Raw genomic sequence first — 19503 nt, forward strand, 5'->3', positions numbered from 1 at the left:
CTATTTCCTCAAGTGACAGTGGCTGCTTTAAGGATGGCTGAGCCTCTGGAGAGATTTTTGAATATCCAGGGAGTTGGGAAATAGGTCAGTTTCTGATAAAGTACCCTCTACTTCTGATTGGTATGGGTTAGAATAATATTATTTAAACCAATCGTTAATGCTGTGATAGTTGTATGATATTAAGACAGGATCCATTTCAATTCCTGTAATCATTTGCCCAGCTGACTTTTTTTTTAAACTGAAGAACAAGAAGCCTCCCTGCTTTATCTCCATGTTCACAATAAATTAAGTTAAAATCATGGAATCAAATTATGGACTAAAATGTATTCTAAACTTTTGACTCATCAAACCTCCTTATAACAGCTGAACATAGTTCAGTACAATAGAAATCAAATGTTGTTCAGAAAGTTCTTCCCATATCTGTTGCAGAAGTTCCCATGAATGTGTTGTAGTTGTAGGTTGCTTTTTTTTCAGTCTTCTGTTCAATTCATCCCAAACCAGCCTGATGGGGTTTAAGTCTGGAGACTGTGCTGGGCACGCCATGTTTTCAAGCTTACCATCTTGTTCTTTTTTCCTGAGGTAGTTCTGGCATAGCTTGGACTTACGAGCTTATGTTTTGGGTCAGTATCTTGCTGTAGGATGAACACCTGACCAACTAGGCGCATACCAGAGGGTATTGCATGGCGCTGCAGAATGCTGTGGTAGCTGTTTCAGTTCAGGGTGCCTCTCACTCTGTACAAGTCACCGACCCTGGATCCTGCAAAACAGCTCCAGAACATCACACTTCCCCCTCCATGTCTGACAGTAGACGCCACACACTGTGGGGTTCCACAGTGTGTGGCGTCTTCAAATCAAAATTTGAAGTCTTCGGTTCATCACTTTGTATGTCAAGACATACAAAGTGATGAACCGAAGACTTCAAATTTTGATTCATCAGTCCACAATGCCTTCTTCCAGTCTTCAGTAGTCCATTAGCAATGTTTCATGGCCCAGACAAGCCTCTTTGTCTTATTTTGACATCTTAGCAGTGGCTTTCTTGCTGCATCTCATCCAGTCAAACCTGCAGGTCGATGTCTTCTCTTCACAGTTGACACTGAGACTTGCTTACTATGACCACTATTGAGCTGTGCTTGAAGCTTTTGTCTTGTGAGCAACCTGTCATGCAAGCTGTTAACTCTCAGAAACTTGTCCTCTGATTCAGTTGTGGCTTTGGGTCTGCCTGACCTCTTCCTGTCAGAGTTTGTTTCTGAGTGCCTTTTGATGGTGAAAGAAACTGTACTCATTGACACCTTGACTTTCTTTGCAATTCCTCTTTAGGAAAGACCTACATTTTTTAAGTGCTATGATGGTCTGTCTTTCTTCCATTGTTAATTGCCTTTTTTTCACCATTTTGTAGCAACACGCTACTTTCTGCAGTACAATACTGTTCAATTGATGCAACACCTTTATGCAGACAGAGGGGGTTGTAAGTAATCCAGAAAAGTTGGAACACCTGTAGGAATTAGTAGCACCTGCTTTAAGGCTTGATAAACCTCCATTGCTACAGAACAGCTTTAAATTGTTAACCCATTTTGTGTTGTGTTATAAAAAAGGAAATGTACATTATTTTTCAGTTTTGGGTAAGCTTACCCTTTCTTTTTTTAACCTCTGGCAGTTCACCGTTTACCTTTGTACCATGTCAACCTATTCAAGGGACTTGAAAAATTAGGATGTTCTAAAACTTTTGACTGGTAGGCTCCTACTACTTCACTGGGAACCTGTGGGCTTAAGACAGAGTGGGGAAACCAGTCAATACTAACAGACGAACAAACATATAGGTTGGTTTTAGTATTTTTAGAAGATTGCTTGAAATGAAGAAAAATATGCACAGAACATACATAAAAACATACATAAATCAGTCTTATCCCATAAGTACAATCACAGAGTGGTATTTACAGTTCTAGTCTTTGTTTCTATGTGTTTATGTGTTCAGGCCAATGATGCCTCAGGGAACATGTGGAACTGGCTGTACTTCATCCCTCTCATCATCATCGGCTCTTTCTTCATGCTCAACCTGGTGCTAGGTGTGCTGTCAGGGTGAGTACAAGCTGTGAGCATGGTCTGAGATGAGAATTTCTAAAAATATTCCTTACATTTGAACCCAGCTTTATCTTACCATCAGCTGCACCTTGTTGGCTTGCCAGAGATAAAATAAAATGAGGAAACAGGAGCCTGCACTGGTTCATTGCTGCAAGTACTTAAATATTCTTTGAGACATACCATGTTGAGACAGCCCATATTCTCACAAGGGATTTGTGTCTGCCTGTGTGTTTAAACATGCAAATTCTACATTTCAGTTAAGAATTTCCAAGGCTGTAGACTATAACAAAGACATAACCACAATGGCATTACCAACTGGATAATGGAGTCATGTTTTGGCTATCTCCAGCTTAGTGTTTTGAATGTGACAAGCAAGGGATCTAATTTTGGTTGTGCTGTGGTCTCCAACTACTGTTTTTTCTAGTGTGACTCTAACATCAGTTTCTCTAATTGTGTTGTTTCCTTTCAGCTTGGTGGTTTGGTTTGGCAGCTTACAGCTTTGTTGACCATTTTTTTCACATTTTTTTTCTTACATCATGGTACAAATACAAATACAGCTAAGCCTTCTCAGCACTAAACAGCAGTCACACACATATACTAGGATTTACGCATAGAGGCACATTTAGCAGCAAAAGAACCAGATACAGCCTTCAGAACTGATAGAGATGAAAATCTAAATTAAAAGAGTCAGTACTGGACTCCAAATGATTGGCTACATAGGTTATCGTTTTAGGTTTAATATACCAAGTGAAGTTTGTTTGTTTATAAAAGCAATTTTGTCTGTGTTAGGTGTTTCTCAAATAACTTGAGGTATTCTAAGCATTTGTCATACAGTAATTGTTGCTGTAGGAGGTAGTAGGGTATTAACTGAAAAAAAACCAAAACTTTTTTCTGTAGCCATGTTACAGTGTCAGCCTCAACATAGACTGGACTATATCCAGATGCTGCCAGCTGGTGGTTGGCCAACCTAATTGATGTGCTGATGCTGTTGTTTTTAATCAGCAGTCACTGATATCATATCACATTGTAGAGACAACAGCATAACTGTCACAGCGTGATACATATTGTCAGCTTTGGTTACCTTAGGGGTAGCTCAGGTGGCAGAGCAGGTCAGCCACTAATCAGAAGGTTGGTGGTTCGATCCCAGGCTACCTCCTGGCTGCATGCCAAATATCCTTGGGCAAGATACTAACCCCATGTTTGCCTACTGGTGGTGGTCAGAGGGCCCGGTGGCGCCAGTGTCCGGCAGCCTCGCCTCTGTCAGTGCGCCCCAGGGCAGCTGTGGCTACAATGTAGCTTGCCATTGCCAGTGTGTGAATGTGTGTGTGAATGACTGAATGTAGTGTAAAGCGCTTTGGGGTTCTTAGGGACTGAGTAAAGTGCTATACAAATGCAGGCCGTTTACTGTGTACTAGTATCAGTGACCACTAAATATTGCTACAAGAGGCCAGGTCCTCCTGTTCTGATGTCAGCACTTTTCCAAAGTATTTTTTTGTTGTTGTTTTTTTTGTTATTAACAAGGGACTCAAAAAATCACTAATTTTGTAAAGTATAATTAATCACAATTTTAGCTGTAGTTAAAATCTGTACTATTATTATTAAGATTTGTTTTATATATAAAAAGTTGTGTTGAAGTCCTCAAAAGGTCTTTAAAAGCATTACTTTTGATTTCAAAAAGTGTTAAAATACGGTGTACAGAGCACATTCTATTGTTTTAATCAGGCACCACACAGGCTGTCAGATTCTTACTGCTGATTAAAACTTTTCTTCTCCCATATGTGATGCTGAGCACATTGCACTCTGTTACTCTTAGGCTTCATTTAACAATGTCATTTGTAAACTTAATTTCTGAAGCTCTTTTCAGTAACACAGCTTTAAAGCATAATTGAATAGGAGCATTAACACTAGAGATGCTAAGCAGAACAAGAACTATGTTTTTAGATAATTTAGAAAATTCATCAGTAAATTTAATTATTCTATTAAAAAGCCAATGAGAAGCCAGTGCAGAAATCTGGTGTGTCACATTTGAATGCACGTCTCACTGTACCCCTTGCATAAGTATTGCTCCACATATCTTGCAAATTCAGAAGGATGGACCCACAGAGTTGCATTCATGTTAATTCTCCAGCTAAATGTTAAGGTGATTTTTTTAAGACATAGCACTATGGATTGACTCTGTACTTACTGAAAATGTAAACTTTTCCCTCCTAACATGAAATCTACCTCAGTTTCTTTTTGTAAACAAGACTATCCCTCAAAGACCCTAGTAATTTGTTGTTGTTGCAAAGTAATTAGCAGAATATTTTCTTACTCAATATTAATTTGTGTATATATTTGAATGCTATAATGTGTTGGCTTCTTTTTTACTTAAGTTGGACAGCAATTAATTGGGTATTACTGGGACAGATGTTTAAGGATTAAAGTGAACACAAAACAAAGTCAGCATGCCAGAGCCATTCATTTGTTTGTTTCACCATTGATATGTTTTTTAATGTCTTTTTTTTAGTTTTATATTTTTATTCTTGCTGTTTTGTAAGTTCTGAAAGTAGGCAGGTTGAGGTATATCCACAATGTGACTGACACAGCTTAAAGCCATTTACACCATTTTTGTTTTTTAACCTGATCAAAGAAACATATTTCAGTGGATCATTTCCTTTCATTTCCACTCCTACAGTGAAGGGCACAGACAAAAAAACAAACAAACCTAAATATAGCCTCTTACCTGCATCCCTAGTCTAAACAGAAGAAAAGTTATTAAAAGAAAAAGACTTCCACCTGAACAAATACCAGGTCTGTTCTTTTAAAAGAAGATATTTACAGTATGTAAAAAATAATTAATTAGCTCTTCTACATACTGAACACTTTATCACACAACAACAAGCATGGTCCAGTTGGAACCAGGATGTAAGCGGTGGCCCAGTCAGCCTTGGACCGTGACTTACTTCTCAATTTATTGTCAGTGCATTCAATCTCCAGCCAATGGCCAGCTACCTGGAGCTTACAAACAAATAAAACCAAAGGAAAATTAACAGAACCCCCTCCAGGTACTCTGATCACTGGCAAAATTTGCTTGCCAATTTCTATCGTGTTTATTTACTGTAGCTGTAGCTTTAGTTGTATTAGTATAGCAGTATTAGTAGCATATTTGTGCATTATGTCACTTAAAACAATTTTGTGATATAAGCTAAGTAATACAAGTGTTTCTTGCCATGGCATGCACTTAAAAATGGAAACAACTTTGATGGAGATTGGTGGCAGATGTTACTGTGAAATAAAACCTCGTTCTGTTTCTGACAGCTCCTCAATTTGCCTGAGGAGTTACAATCACTTTGTTAGGTGGACACTGTTGTAAGGACAGTGCTTCACCAAAAAAACAAAAAGGCTGTGTGAGAAGAGTGTTTTTAGACTTTTTTTCATTTAATGTTATTGTCTCTTGTTAATATCCTTTTATATTTTCCTAACATTCATACTTATCCTGTACATCTGTACTGTATAAACGGAGATAAAGGCTTGACAAAAGCATTCAGGGACACATATCTCCTCTCTATGATTATGGTGTCTGTTTCCTGCCATAGAAACTGTCACATGGCTTTATAGTTACTTGTAACATGGAAGGTCATGAAGGCAGTCCGACATCGCTGTGCGGGGTTGTCATTGTTTATAGGGCACAATCTGAGCCTCAGAGAATGCAGGCGACCCCCAGAGGAAGTCAGAGCAATTCATTTAGATTTTATCCCACCAGTATGGGCAGGCTGGGATGAGATATGACTGCAGTAAAAGTTGAACCTACAACTATTTATCTTAGAAACTCTTTCATATCTTCATTTTGTCTAATTTATACTCGTGGTATGAACAAGCTGACAGTATCTCTTTTCCAAATAAAAAAAGGCAAATTAGCTCTAACAGGATACTTGGTTCTTTTTCCAAATTTTAAATAACCAGAATATCTCCACACTACCAAATTCCTTGGAATCATCTTTTCAACAATGTCCTCATCATGTAATCATCAAGTCAGGGAGAGCTGTTTGAATGGTCATCTGTGTGACAAAGGAATCCGCTGTGATGCGAATTATGTTAATATCTGCACTCTCTTACCTGTCTGTGAAAGTTGGTTTTGGCTATAAAACTACTCCAGCAGGTTATCAGATATTTGTACAGTGCAAACGGAGTGTTTTAAAAAGCATACAGATTGTTCACAGGGGGCAATGAAGTACGTAGGTATGTATGTATGTATGTACTTAAGGCAGGTGTGGAAAAAATGCTGTAAACAAACAATGCTTTCAAAAAATGGAAGTGGTAATTGTTTGTTTTCATCAATCAAAAAATGCAGTGAATGAACAAAAGAGAAATCTAAATCAAATTAATATTTGGTGACCACCCTTTGCCTTCAAAACAGCATAAATTCTTCTAGGTACACTTGCACACAGCTTTTGAAGGAACTCGGCTGGTATGTTGTTCTAGACATCTTGGAGAACTAACCACAGATCTTCTGTGGATGTAGGTTTCCTCACATCCTTCTTTCTCTTCATATAATCCCAGACACAGTCGATGATGTTGAGCTTAGGACTCTGTGGGGGCCATACCATCACTTCCAGTACTTCTTGTTCTTCTTAACGCTGAAGATAGTTCTTAATGACTTTGGCTGTATGTTTGGGGTCACTGTCCTGCTGCAGAATACATTTGGAGCCAATTAACAATCATTTATATTTCTGAAAGCATTACAGGGAGTGCAGAATTATTAGGCAAATGAGTATTTTGTCCACATCATCCTCTTCATGCATGTTGTCTTACTCCAAGCTGTATAGGCTCGAAAGCCTACTACCAATTAAGCATATTAGGTGATGTGCATCTCTGTAATGAGAAGGGGTGTGGTCTAATGACATCAACACCCTATATCAGGTGTGCATAATTATTAGGCAACTTCCTTTCCTTCGGCAAAATGGGTCAAAAGAAGGACTTGACAGGCTCAGAAAAGTCAAAAATAGTGAGATATCTTGCAGAGGGATGCAGCAGTCTTAAAATTGCAAAGCTCCTGAAGCGTGATCATCGAACAATCAAGCATTTCATTCAAAATAGTCAACAGGGTCGCAAGAAGCGTGTGGAAAACCAAGGCGGCGCAAAATAACTGCCCATGAACTGAGAAAAGTCAAGCGTGCAGCTGCCAAGATGCCACTTGCCACCAGTTTGGCCATATTTCAGAGCTGCAACATCACTGAGTGCCCAAAAGCACAAGGTGTGCAATACTCAGAGACATGGCCAAGGTAAGAAAGGCTGAAAGACGACCACCACTGAACAAGACACACAAGCTGAAACGTCAAGACTGGGCCAAGAAATATCTCAAGACTGATTTTTCTAAGGTTTTATGGACTGATGAAATGAGAGTGAGTCTTGATGGGCCAGATGGATGGGCCCGTGGCTGGATTGGTAAAGGGCAGAGAGCTCCAGTCCGACTCAGACGCCAGCAAGGTGGAGGTGGAGTACTGGTTTGGGCTGGTATCATCAAAGATGAGCTTGTGGGGCCTTTTCGGGTTGAGGATGGAGTCAAGCTCAACTCCCAGTCCTACTGCCAGTTTCTGGAAGACACCTTCTTCAAGCAGTGGTACAGGAAGAAGTCTGCATCCTTCAAGAAAACATGATTTTCATGCAGGACAATGCTCCATCACACGCGTCCAAGTACTCCACAGCGTGGATGGCAAGAAAGGGTATAAAAGAAGAAAAACTAATGACATGGCCTCCTTGTTCACCTGATCTGAACCCCATTGAGAACCTGTGGTCCATCATCAAATGTGAGATTTACAAGGAGGGAAAACAGTACACCTCTCTGAACAGTGTCTGGGAGGCTGTGGTTGCTGCTGCACGCAATGTTGATGGTGAACAGATCAAAACACTGACAGAATCCATGGATGGCAGGCTTTTGAGTGTCCTTGCAAAGAAAGGTGGCTATATTGGTCGCTGATTTGTTTTTGTTTTGTTTTTGAATGTCAGAAATGTATATTTGTGAATGTGGAGATGTTATATTGGTTTCACTGGTAAAATAAATAATTGAAATGGGTATATATTTGTTTTTGTTAAGTTGCCTAATAATTATGCACAGTAATAGTCACCTGCACACACAGATATCCCCTAAAATAGCTAAAACTAAAACAAACTAAAACTACTTCCAAAAACATTCAGCTTTGATATTAATGAGTTTTTTGGGTTCATTGAGAACATGGTTGTTGTTCAATAATAAAATTATTCCTCAAAAATACAACTTGCCTAATAATTCTGCACTCCCTGTATAGTGTTTATATTGTAAAACGAATATTTTGTTTTGTCTTTTTTTTTTTTTTTAAATGGAAGAACTGTGCAGACTGATACAGGCTGATGAGAGTTTGAAGAGTGTAATATCATTTCTTTCCACTCAAAACCAAAATCTGCACCAGTGAAGCCGCTGTTTATGAAATTATTTGAAAGTGCAAAACTTAAAACAAAAACTGGAAAAGACCAAAACTTCCTACTTGGAAATCGTAGCGAAGAAAAGCCAGCAGAACCCACTTTAAAAAACACTCTAACAAACAAAAGAAGAGAAGATGGTACTGCAAAGGAACTTTCACTTTCTGCAAGAGACAAAGAAAACAAAAAAAGAAAAATAGTCCAATGTTATCAAACTAGATAATGCTTAGACCCCAAATGAGGCAATACAACAGTCAAGTCAAGAAAAAGGGTCCAACATCACCAAACCAGATCATTCTCGGGCCCAAAATTAGATACTCCTATAGAATCTCCCGCCGTTACTAAACTGGAAGTTCCTGAGACCCAAAGTGAGACACTGCAGAAGAATCTGCAAGAAAAAGAAGAAAAGGAGGCTAGTGTTACCAAACAAGAAAATCCAGAGGCCCAAGATGAAAACATGTCAGAGGAATAGCCCAAAAAGAAAAAGAAGTGCAACTAGCTGCTTAGACTATTTACTTAACTGATTTCAACACTGTCTCCTATAAAATCAAAGTTATATACAACTAAATATTAACAGCAAGTAACTGTATTAACTAGAGAGTTACTTCCGGTGCTTAAATATCCATTATAACCATTATAAGGCATATTAACCTTAATATTTAGTTGCATGAATAAATTGTCTTCAACTCCACCTCCCCAACCACTCATGGCAGATGGCCACCCCTTCCTGAGCCTGGTTCTGCTGGAGGTTTCTTCCTTTTTAAAGGGAGTTTTTCCTCCCCACTGAATACCAACTACGGAATGGAGCAGTTGTCAGCCACCTCCTGCACATGGATGACTTCAAGCTGTATGCCAAGATTGAATGAGACATCGATTCACTGATCCACACCACCAGGATATACAGCAATGACATCAGAATGTCGTTCGGACTGGAGAAATGCAGTCAGATGATAACAAAGAGAGGGAAGGTAGTCAGAACTGAGGGGATCGAACTACTAGAAGGCAACATTGCAGACATAGAGGACAGCTACAAGTACCTGGGGTTCCCACAGGCAAATGGGAACCATGAAGAGACCACTAGGAAACCACCAAGTACCTGCAGAGGGTCAGGCAAGTCCTGAGGAGTCAGTTGAATGGTAAGAACAAGATCCAGGCTATCAACACCTACGCCCTGCCCATGATCAGGAACCGTGCTGGGATAATAAGTTGGCTAAAGGAGGAGACAGAAGCCACTGAAATCAAGACCAGGAAGTAGTTCCTGACCATGCATGGGGGGTTTCAATCCAAGTCCAGCACCCTGAGGCTGTATGCTAAGCGGAAGGAAGGAGGCCAGGGACTCGTGAGCGCCAGTACCACAGCCCGGGATGAGGCAACGAACAGCCATAAATACATCAGGAAGATGGCCCCAACCAACCACATGCTCAGTGAATACCTCAGGCAACAGAAACCCAAGAAAGAGGAGGAAGAGGAGGAACCATTATGGAAGGACAAGCTCCCGTATGGTATGTACCACCAGCAGATAGAGAAGGTGGCTGACATCCAGAAATCCTACCAGTGGCTGGACAAAGCTGGACTGAAAGACAGCACAGAGGCACTAATCATGGCAGCACAGGAACAAGCTCTGAGCACAAAGTCCCTAGAGGCTGGGGTCTATCACACCTGCAGGCAGGGTATACATGGAACACCATAACCAAGTAGTTAGCATACTATACAGAAACATCTGTGCCGAATGGCCTGGAAGTCCCGGGGTCAAAATGGGAGACCCCAAGGGTGGTGGAGAATGACCAAGCTAAGATCATGTGGGACTTCCAGATACAGACGGACAAAATGGTGGTGGCTAACCAACCAGACATAGTGGTTGTAGCCAAACAGAAGAAGACAGCTGTAGTGATCAATGTAGCGGTTCCAAATGACAGCAACATCCGGAAGAAGGAACACGAGAAGCTTGAGAAGCTATCAAGGGCTCAGAGAAGAGCTCAAGAAGACGTGGAGAGTAATCAGCGCACTAGGTGCGGTGACTCCCAAGCTTGGCGAGTGGCTCCAGCAGATCCCAGGAACAACATCGGAGATCTCTGTCCAGAAGAGCGCAGTCCTAGGAACATCTAAGATACTGTGCGGGACCCTCAAGGTCTCAGGTCTCACGTAGAGGACCTGAGCTTGAAAGATAGACTGCCCGCAGGGGGCGAGAGGGGAATTTTTTAATAGCTGATATGTATCATTCAAAGGGATAGCACACATTGCTATATACTCACTTGCTCTGGATGGCAGTACTTTGGCCTCTGCTAACACTGTGAAAAGTGAACTGATTTCTTGCATTTGTGCAATATCTCAAAAATTTGAAACATCATGTCTCAGATGCAGTGAGGGTACTGTAAAAGAGAGAACATACTTCTAGCATATATAGCCTAGTTCTGCTACAGACAGTTTTTTTTTTTCCATTGTCACCAAGTGCTTGCTTAAAGGGTGTTGTCTAATTTTTGGGGTTGCCTCTGTGTTATTGTTGGCTTTTTTCTTACAACAACAACTCTATAAAAAAATGAATTGAACTGAATTACCTAAAGTATACCTACAAAATGTATATCTGCATACACACTGTAGCAGGATTTCATGGACAGTCTGGTCTTTTTTTATGCATATGCAAATTTTTATTTTATACGTCTTCTTTTTACCAGAGATGAAAATATTTGTTCTGTATGAATATGGAAGCTTAATACTTATACTTAATACCGCCCAGTAGCCCTCACCCCCATCATCACTAAGTGCTTAGAGCAGCTGGTCTTAGCACACTTCAAATCCTGTCCTGTCCCCCACCCTGGACCCCCACCAATTTGCATACCGCCAGAACAGGAGCACAGAGGATGCAGTCTCCATCGCACTGCACTCTGTCCTCTCACACCTGGACAACAACAACACCTACACCAGAATGCTGTTTATAGACTTCAGTTCAGCATTCAACACAATCCACCCCTCACAACTCATCAGGAAACTGACAGACCTGGGCATCAGTTCCCTCATCTGCAAATGGTTACTGGACTTCCTGACCAACCGCCCCAACATGTCCGACTGGATAACCGCTGCTCATCAACAATCACAATGAACACCGGTGTACCACAGGGCTGTGTGATGAGCCCTTTCCTCTACTCCTCTTCACCCACGACTGCAGACCTGCTGATGGTTCCAACACCATCATTAAGTTTGCAGATGACACCACGGTGATTGGCCTCATCAGTGACAACGATGAGGCCGCCTACAGGGAGGAGGTGGATCGTCTGGCTGAGTGGTGCGACACACAAACAACCTGCTGCTAACACCGAGAAGACTAAGGAGCTCATCGTGGACTACAGGAGGAATGCTGACCCACATCCACCCATCCACATTAAGGGGATGGCTGTGGAGCGTGTGAGCAGCTTCAAGTTCCTGGGAGTCCACATCTCCGAGGATCTCATCTGGACGACCAACTGCTCCAAGCTGGTCAAGAAGGTTCACCAGCGCCTCTTCTTCCTAAGGACTCTGAGGAAGAACCACCTGTCCTCAGACATCCTGGTGAACTTCTACCGCTGCACCATCGAGAGCATCCTGACCAACTGTATAACAGTCTGGTACGGGAACTGCTCTGCCTCGGACCGGAAGGCGTTGCAGAGGGTCGTAAAAACTGCCCAGCGCATCGCCGCAGCACCACTTCCTGCCATAAAGGACATCTACAGGAAGCGGTGTCTGAAAAGGGCTGGGAAAATCATCAAAGACCCCAGTCACCCATCACATAGACTCTTCACCCTCCTGCCCTCTGGGAGGTGCTACAGGAGCCTCTGGACTAAGACCACCAGGTACCGGAACAGCTTCTTCCCCACAGCTGTCAGACTCCTGAACTCTGCCTCCTGACATCTGACCCACGTTAAACTCATGGACTGAACATACACACACCCACAACCACTAGCACTTTACCACTACTGTATAGTTCTGTGTAGATAATCATTCTGTACATACGATAATTTTTAATCCCACAACTGTTTATAACTTACATAGTTCACATTCTGTATAACTGTATATCTCAGATTTCTGTATAGTTTTTATTTCATATTTATATCCTGTTCATAGCCTGTACATAGCTTGTACTCACTACAGCCTGTACATACTTATAGTTATAGAATATTCATAACATACTTAACACTGTGTACATTATAACATACCATAATAGACCCATTTCTGTAATATACTTACACATCTCTATTATTGCTAATTTATATTGTAATATATCTATATCACGACTAAAGCACTTTCTGGATGGATGCAAACTGCATTTCGTTGCCCTGTACCTGTGCATGTGCAATGACAATAAAGTTGAATTCTATTCTAATTCTATTCTAATATAGACTCTGTGTAATGCACAGAGAGACAGATATAGAGAGACACATATAGAACCACAAAAATTAGATTTAGACACACCTGCAGACACACATACCAACACACAAATAACCTCAGGAAGGTAGGCAGACAGCCACTGCAATGCAGAATAGAGCTTCCCCCTCCACTGTGTGGGAGACACCAATCAATGATGAATTGGGGTGGACTCACTCTGTTATTTCAGTAGTCTCTTTCTCTCTCTCTGTCTTTATACGTCTCTCTGTCTACCTCCACCTTCTCTTATTTGACCTCCCCTTCTTTGTTTCTTCTCCTGCATATCTCATTTCCCACTTAGGGAAGGTCTCATTTATTATATTACAGTCTATCAAATAAATATAATAAATCTAAACAGATGTTATTCTTAATATAGCAACATTTCTTTGTATCGTCTTTTCAGGTTTCTTGTTGAAATACTTATTTGTCTCTTCTGCCCCTCTGTTTCTTCATCTCTGTTAAAACAAGCTGACTCTTGGTTGTCTTTAATAGCCTATGGGCATATTTCGATATGAAGTACTTGGGTCAGACTTTCCTCAGAAATCCAAAGCATAGTTTTCTCCTGAATACCATACCTCAGTGTCCCTCCTCTCCATTTAGAGTCAGCAGTCAGCAATTCCTCACAAATCACTGATATCAATAAACAAGACCACAACATAGATCTCAAAACTCCACATGAAGACAAAACAAGAAACGTTGTATCCAGGTTGTGACAACTTCATTAACTAATATATCTCCTTTAGCATGTAAGCTGTCTTTCTTCTGGATAACGTTAGTTAAAGTTTGTCCATTGACATTTGACCACTAACTTGTGAGTGGTTGCTGGAGATTGATGGTGCTTGCTGGGGAAATAATTTCTGAAAATTACTGGTGACTGTGGCATCTGCTCATGCCAAAGCAATCAATACAAACTTTATTGTTAAACCACTTTCAATTGATTTTACCCAGCAACAGCCAGTAACGTCCAGGAATCACTTCCAATCAGTCGTGAAATAAACATTTTCCCTTATCCCCTGGTATCACATCCAGTGTGGCAGACAACTCTTGAGTGATGCACTTTCAATGATACTCACTTATGTATAATGTCAAACAATACTAATTTTAGTCATTAGTAATGTAATTGCTAAAAATGTTGTTACCTATAGTAATTGTCAAGTCAAACCGAGTAGGAGGTGGAGAGCCCTGAGGCAAAAAAGTGACAGACTGGAGGGCGGAACTAATCTTGTGTCTGGGTTTCTGTCTGGGAAGAAAAAGAAGGCGAACTGGGGAACAACAGGAAGTTGCCACTTACGGGAAAACCCAGCATATTTCTTTCAATAAGTTGTCACCAACAGGGATATTGGCTGTGTCCAAATTCATGGGCTGCATCCTCCTGAGGCCGCATTTGTAGACCGATTACGTCACAGCGACGCGCCGAAGGCTGTCCAAATTCGTAGACTCCTCCGAATGCAGCCGACAAATGCGTCCTCCTTTTCCCCGAATTTGAAGGATGGGTCGGGTGTGCTACTAAGTTTTAAAATTACTTTTATTAATCTTTCTGGGTCACAAAATAAACTTTTAACATATTTTCAGGCGAGAATGTAGCTGTGTAAACTTCAAATATCTGCTCGGTTTATCAAGGTATCGCATATTTGCAAAAGTGCTTCGACGTTTTCGGAGACGTCTGTTACCCACCAGCTTGATAGCTAGCCGAGAGCTCGAGGGTCACTGAAGCCGCCGAGAACGGCACAACTCCCGGCACATCATTTTCAGATCACCGCCGACTTTCGCTACTCAGGTTAAACGTAATATATAAGTCACTTAGACAACCTAAAAAGGATATTGTTTGGCTTTTTTCAGTGTTTTATTTGTTCGTGAGTAAATCGGTTTGGCTGAGATTAAAGTTATTAGATTAGATTAGATAAAATAAAACTTTATTAATCCCCCGGGTGGTTTTCACACAGCTGAATAAACGTCAAACAGAAAACTGATTAAACAGAAGTGTGAGATGGTCGAGAATTTACGCCAGTGTCCTGTTATATTTTACATAGCAAGGCGCAGACGGCTGAGTTTATTAAACTCCACCAAGACAGCGGTGACGTTAATCAGAAGGCTAGACCGTCCAATTTCACAGCCGTTTACTTCCGGCCTACCCGACCTTCTGAGGACCCGGCCCACGTAGACCGCAAAGGCCGGGTCCTCAGGAGGATGCAGCCCATGAATTTGGACACGACCATTGTGTGGAACTGATGTATCTATAAAGCCAGGGAGGCAGCCGGTAAGGAAATGGTTGCTGACAATGTTAAAAGACTGGTTGAAGCGAGTTGCTAAAGAATCGCGGCTGCCGCTAGCTTACGTAGCATTAGCATTGTGCCGTGAGTTGGTCGCCTGTTTAGAGCGGCACCATTGTTTATTGTTGGTCTGCATATGGAAGACTGTTAATGCTTGCATATGGTTAAGAGAAGCTGGTTAAATACTATTGTTACTGCTTAAGTTCTAATGCAAATTGATCATTTAATTTAGCACTTTAATAGAAAATTGTACATACAACTTGAAAAATACTGCTGTTAGTGAATTACATAATTTGAGCATTTAAAAATACTCAAGTAAATATTGTACTACAAAGCTTATGCGCTGCATTGATGTGTTAAAAAAAATGTTTGGGATTGTTCACAATATTTGCAGATGTGTGATAACAAACATAATTTGTATTTTGGTTTTTGGTTTGTATTTAAAGGTTTTTCACCTATGGCTGACTATGGCCGAAAAGAAGATTAAAGAAAAAAGGAAAACAAAAGATCTGCCTGGTCATTGAGTGAAATCCAGTTAAACACCTGTGGTAGATGCATCAATCCCTTTCAAGCGGGGAAGCTGCACAAACTTAAAGAGCTTGACAGTGAAAAACCAGGAAATCAAAATCTGGAAGCAATGACCTGGAGTCCTGGGAAAAGGGAATAATTAGTGCAAAGAGAAAATTCGGAGAATCCCTCAAGTTGCATGTGCCATTCCAATTACTAAATAAACCCCAGTTCAAGCCTGAGCATACAAAAATGGCAGACCAAGCTGCTGGGAAGTGAGTTGAACAACTCAAAGGAGTGAGAACAACAGCAAAGAGATCATTCTCTCGTCTGGTTAATGGCATTACGAGGACGCATGAGGATATGACTGAAGGAGAACTCAAAGACAGTTTCAATAGACTGACAACGGAAGCAGAGAAACTCATGGAGGCCAGTGATGATCTAGAGGCCGGTTTCATTGCAGAACTAGAGGCGAAGCTTGACACAAGTGAAGCAGTTGTGCTGACAGAACAGCAGAAAGTCGACTTAGTAAAGACTGCAAGTGAATGTGAGTTAAAACTGAAGGCAATAAAAACCCTTGTCAGAGAGACTCTCTGGGCCAACTTTGGAAGTGCAGAATTGTTCACAGCACTACAGGCAGCAGAGGCTGAGTGTGAACATGTCGCTGCCATTAAGCCTGATGGTAATTATAGAGTGTATGATTTCGTACTTGGCCACCTGAAAGAACTGGTGGGAGTGGCAAAGGACAGGTATAGCAAGTGGAAGCATTGGATCCCATTGAGTGTTCGGAGGGATCTCCAAAGCAATCTACAGAAGCTGGAACTCTGCATCCCCAGGCTGGTTTCCAGAAAAGCTGACTTTCTGGAGATGAGAATAAAGGAGGATGCTGATCACCTGATGTCATTGCCAGCTACCTCCAGCTGCCCCATGCCAATCGTCAAGCTGAAACCAACAGCCCTTCCCAAGTTTCTTGGAAATAAACAAGACTTCCACAGATGGAAGAAGGAATGGGAGGCTCTTCAGGGGCAGGCCAAGCCATCTGGTTCGAAAGAGATCAAAAAGTTTCAGCTACTTGATAGTGTGGATGAGAAAATAATGAGAGAACTTCGACTCACCACTTACAACACTGCAGATGACATCTTTCGTGTTTTGGAGAATCGGTTCGGCAATCAAACATCAATTGCTATTGAAATAGTGGAGGAGTTACAGGGAATGCCAGCTGTTAAGAGCCACCACCCAAGAAAAATAGTGGAATTAATTCAAGCTGTGGAGAAGGCGCTTCAAGACCTGGTTGACCTTGGTGACACGGGGGCTATAAAAAACCCATTGGTGACAAAGTCAATCGAAAGTAAACTTCCAGAAACTCTCAAAAAGGAGTGGCTTATTTATGTTGCTGACAGTAGAAACACGGTCACCCCAGAAAAACGATTTGATAGTCTTCTGGAATTCCTCAAAGAGCAAGAAACCATATATGAACAGCTTGATCATCTGAGAGAGGAAGAGCCAAATAAGCGAGAAAGAGTGGAGCTGAAACATTCCAGAACCAAATTCACCAAATTAGGCAGTGATGAAGAGTGTGTGATCTGTGGTGATGGAAAGCATAAAAAGAAACTCTACTTCTGCAGGCAGTTTAAAACATTAAAGCTTGCAGAAAAGAAGGCTGCAATTAAGAAACTAGGGGCATGCTGGAGTTGTCTCAAGGTTCATGACAATGGGTCATACTGCAAACCCACTTATCTGTGCAAAAGCCCAGGCTGCAAAGAAGCGCACGCTGCAGAGCACCATTAATACCTATGCCCAAATGCTGAGGTGAGGAAGGGAAGTGCAGCAGGGAGGCAGAACAGATCTGATCCAGAGGGAGGAAAGGTCAGCAGGAAATGTACGGAGGATCAGGAGGAGTTCCTCAGAAAACTATCACCTGAACTGGCAAGAGAATGCAGGGATGCATTTTCAAACACTGCATCCAGGGCATGCAGCACCACCAAGGAGCAGCCAAGTCTCCTATTTGAAGGTGGGCTTCGAGAGCTGCCAGTAATCATGATGCTCCTCGAGGTCACAGTTAATGCTGGGCAAAAGATTGGGACATTAATTGACCTGGCTTCTGACACCAACTATATAACCCACAGGGCTGCAAGTAGTCTTAACCTAAGAAGTGAAGAAATCACTCTGGTTGTTCATGGAGTAGGGGGAATGAAAACGTATGTGAAAACAAGGCGGTACCTTTTAAAGATCCGAGTCAGAATGCCTAGAGGCACCCTTAGGTCACACCAACTGGTCTGCTATGGACTCAACAGCATAGCAGAAGTCCACAAACATGTCACACCGAGTCAGCTACAAAGGTTCTTTCCGGATATACCACTCGACGATCTTGTAAGACCGAAAGACATTCATCTGCTTATAAGTCATAAAGAAGGTCGACTAGCGCCTCAGAGGAGCAGAGTCATCGGTGACCTTGTGTTATGGGATGGGCCACTTGGAAAGACAGTTGGGGGAACTCACCCTGAGCTCTTCGAGGAGCTTACTGTCTCTGCCCACATGTCCAAGACACACTTTGCCAGGTCAATGAGAGCGGCAGCTGTCAAGTATGAGGAGCTCATTGGCGAGGCCTCAGACCAGTCTTCAACAAGGAAGCATGTTGCTGCTAAGCTTCAGAGGTCAAGCACCTCAACCACCAGCCGAGAATTCTTAGAGTGGTGGAAATGGGATAGTATTGGTGCTGCTTGTGGGCCGAAGTGTGGGGGTTGCCGTTGCGGAAATTGCCAGCCAGGTGGGAAAGAAATGAAAATGAAAGAAATGACACTGGCTGAGGAGAGAGAGCTTGAAATAATAAGAGAAGGGCTCACCTATGTCACAGGTGACGGCCACAGCGGAGAACCACACTGGCATGCCAAGTACCCCTGGGTTGAAGATCCAGCATCCCTACCAGACGACAAAAGAGGAGTTGAGAGCACATTCCTCCGGACAGAGAAGCAATTGGCCAAGGAGCCTGAATGGAAAGCCGCTTATGCCGCTCAAGTGCATGACATGGTGGAGCGTCGAGCAGCAGTCAAGTTGTCCAAGGGCATGATCAGTAACTGGGATGGGCCAGTGTGGTACGTGATTCACCTCATTGCTCCGAATCCTCACTCTGTTACAACTCCAGTCAGGCTTGTGTGGAATAGCAGCCAGAGGTTTAGAGGTGTGAGCTTGAACGACCTGCTAACAAAGGGTCCAGATGTCCTCAACCAGATTCGGGCAGTTCTCCTCAGATTCAGAGGCGGAGTGTACGGTGCCCTTGGTGACATAAAAAAGATGTACAATTCAGTTTGGTTGGAAGACAGAGAGATGCACCTGCATAGATTCCTCTGGCGGGACTCTGAGGATGACAAGCTGGAGGAATATGCAATCACAAGGGTGAATATTGGAGATAAACCGGCAGGATGCATTGCACAGCTGGCAATGCGTGAAACTGCCAGCCTTTCTACCTTTTCCCACCTCAAGGAGGAACGTCAGGTACTCCAGCAAGACAGCTATGTCAATGACATCCTTACCTCTCACAATGACATGAACCAACTAGAAGTCATTACAGAGAACATTGGGCGAATTCTAAAGGCTGGAGGATTTGAGCTGAAGCCTTGGGTCTTATCTGGGCAAAGTGGGAGGAGGAAGCGCGATGACAAGGGTGAGAAGACAAGAATGAAAACCATAGTCCTACCAAACCAAATGCGTGACGAAGAAAACAAAGCTCTTGGTCTGGGTTATATAGTGGAAGAAGACAAACTTCATGTCATGGTAGCAATCAACTTCTCCAAGAGGAAGAAAAAGATGCGAGTTGGCC

The 19503-nt window shown here is 42.1% G+C and overlaps 1 protein-coding gene across 1 annotated transcript in view; it reads left to right on the forward strand.

Annotated features, from left to right (window-relative positions):
- cacna1ba (calcium channel, voltage-dependent, N type, alpha 1B subunit, a) overlaps positions 1-19503 on the forward strand; it is a 340688-nt gene that overhangs the window by 59471 nt on the left and 261714 nt on the right. The window contains exon 7 of the mRNA XM_039620693.1: positions 1973-2076. Within this exon, the coding sequence (XP_039476627.1) occupies positions 1973-2076 (104 nt within the window). The remainder of the gene's footprint in view (positions 1-1972; positions 2077-19503) is intronic.

This window comes from Oreochromis aureus, linkage group 12 (assembly GCF_013358895.1).
Source record: "Oreochromis aureus strain Israel breed Guangdong linkage group 12, ZZ_aureus, whole genome shotgun sequence".
In the NCBI taxonomy this organism is placed as follows: Eukaryota; Metazoa; Chordata; class Actinopteri; order Cichliformes; family Cichlidae; genus Oreochromis; species Oreochromis aureus.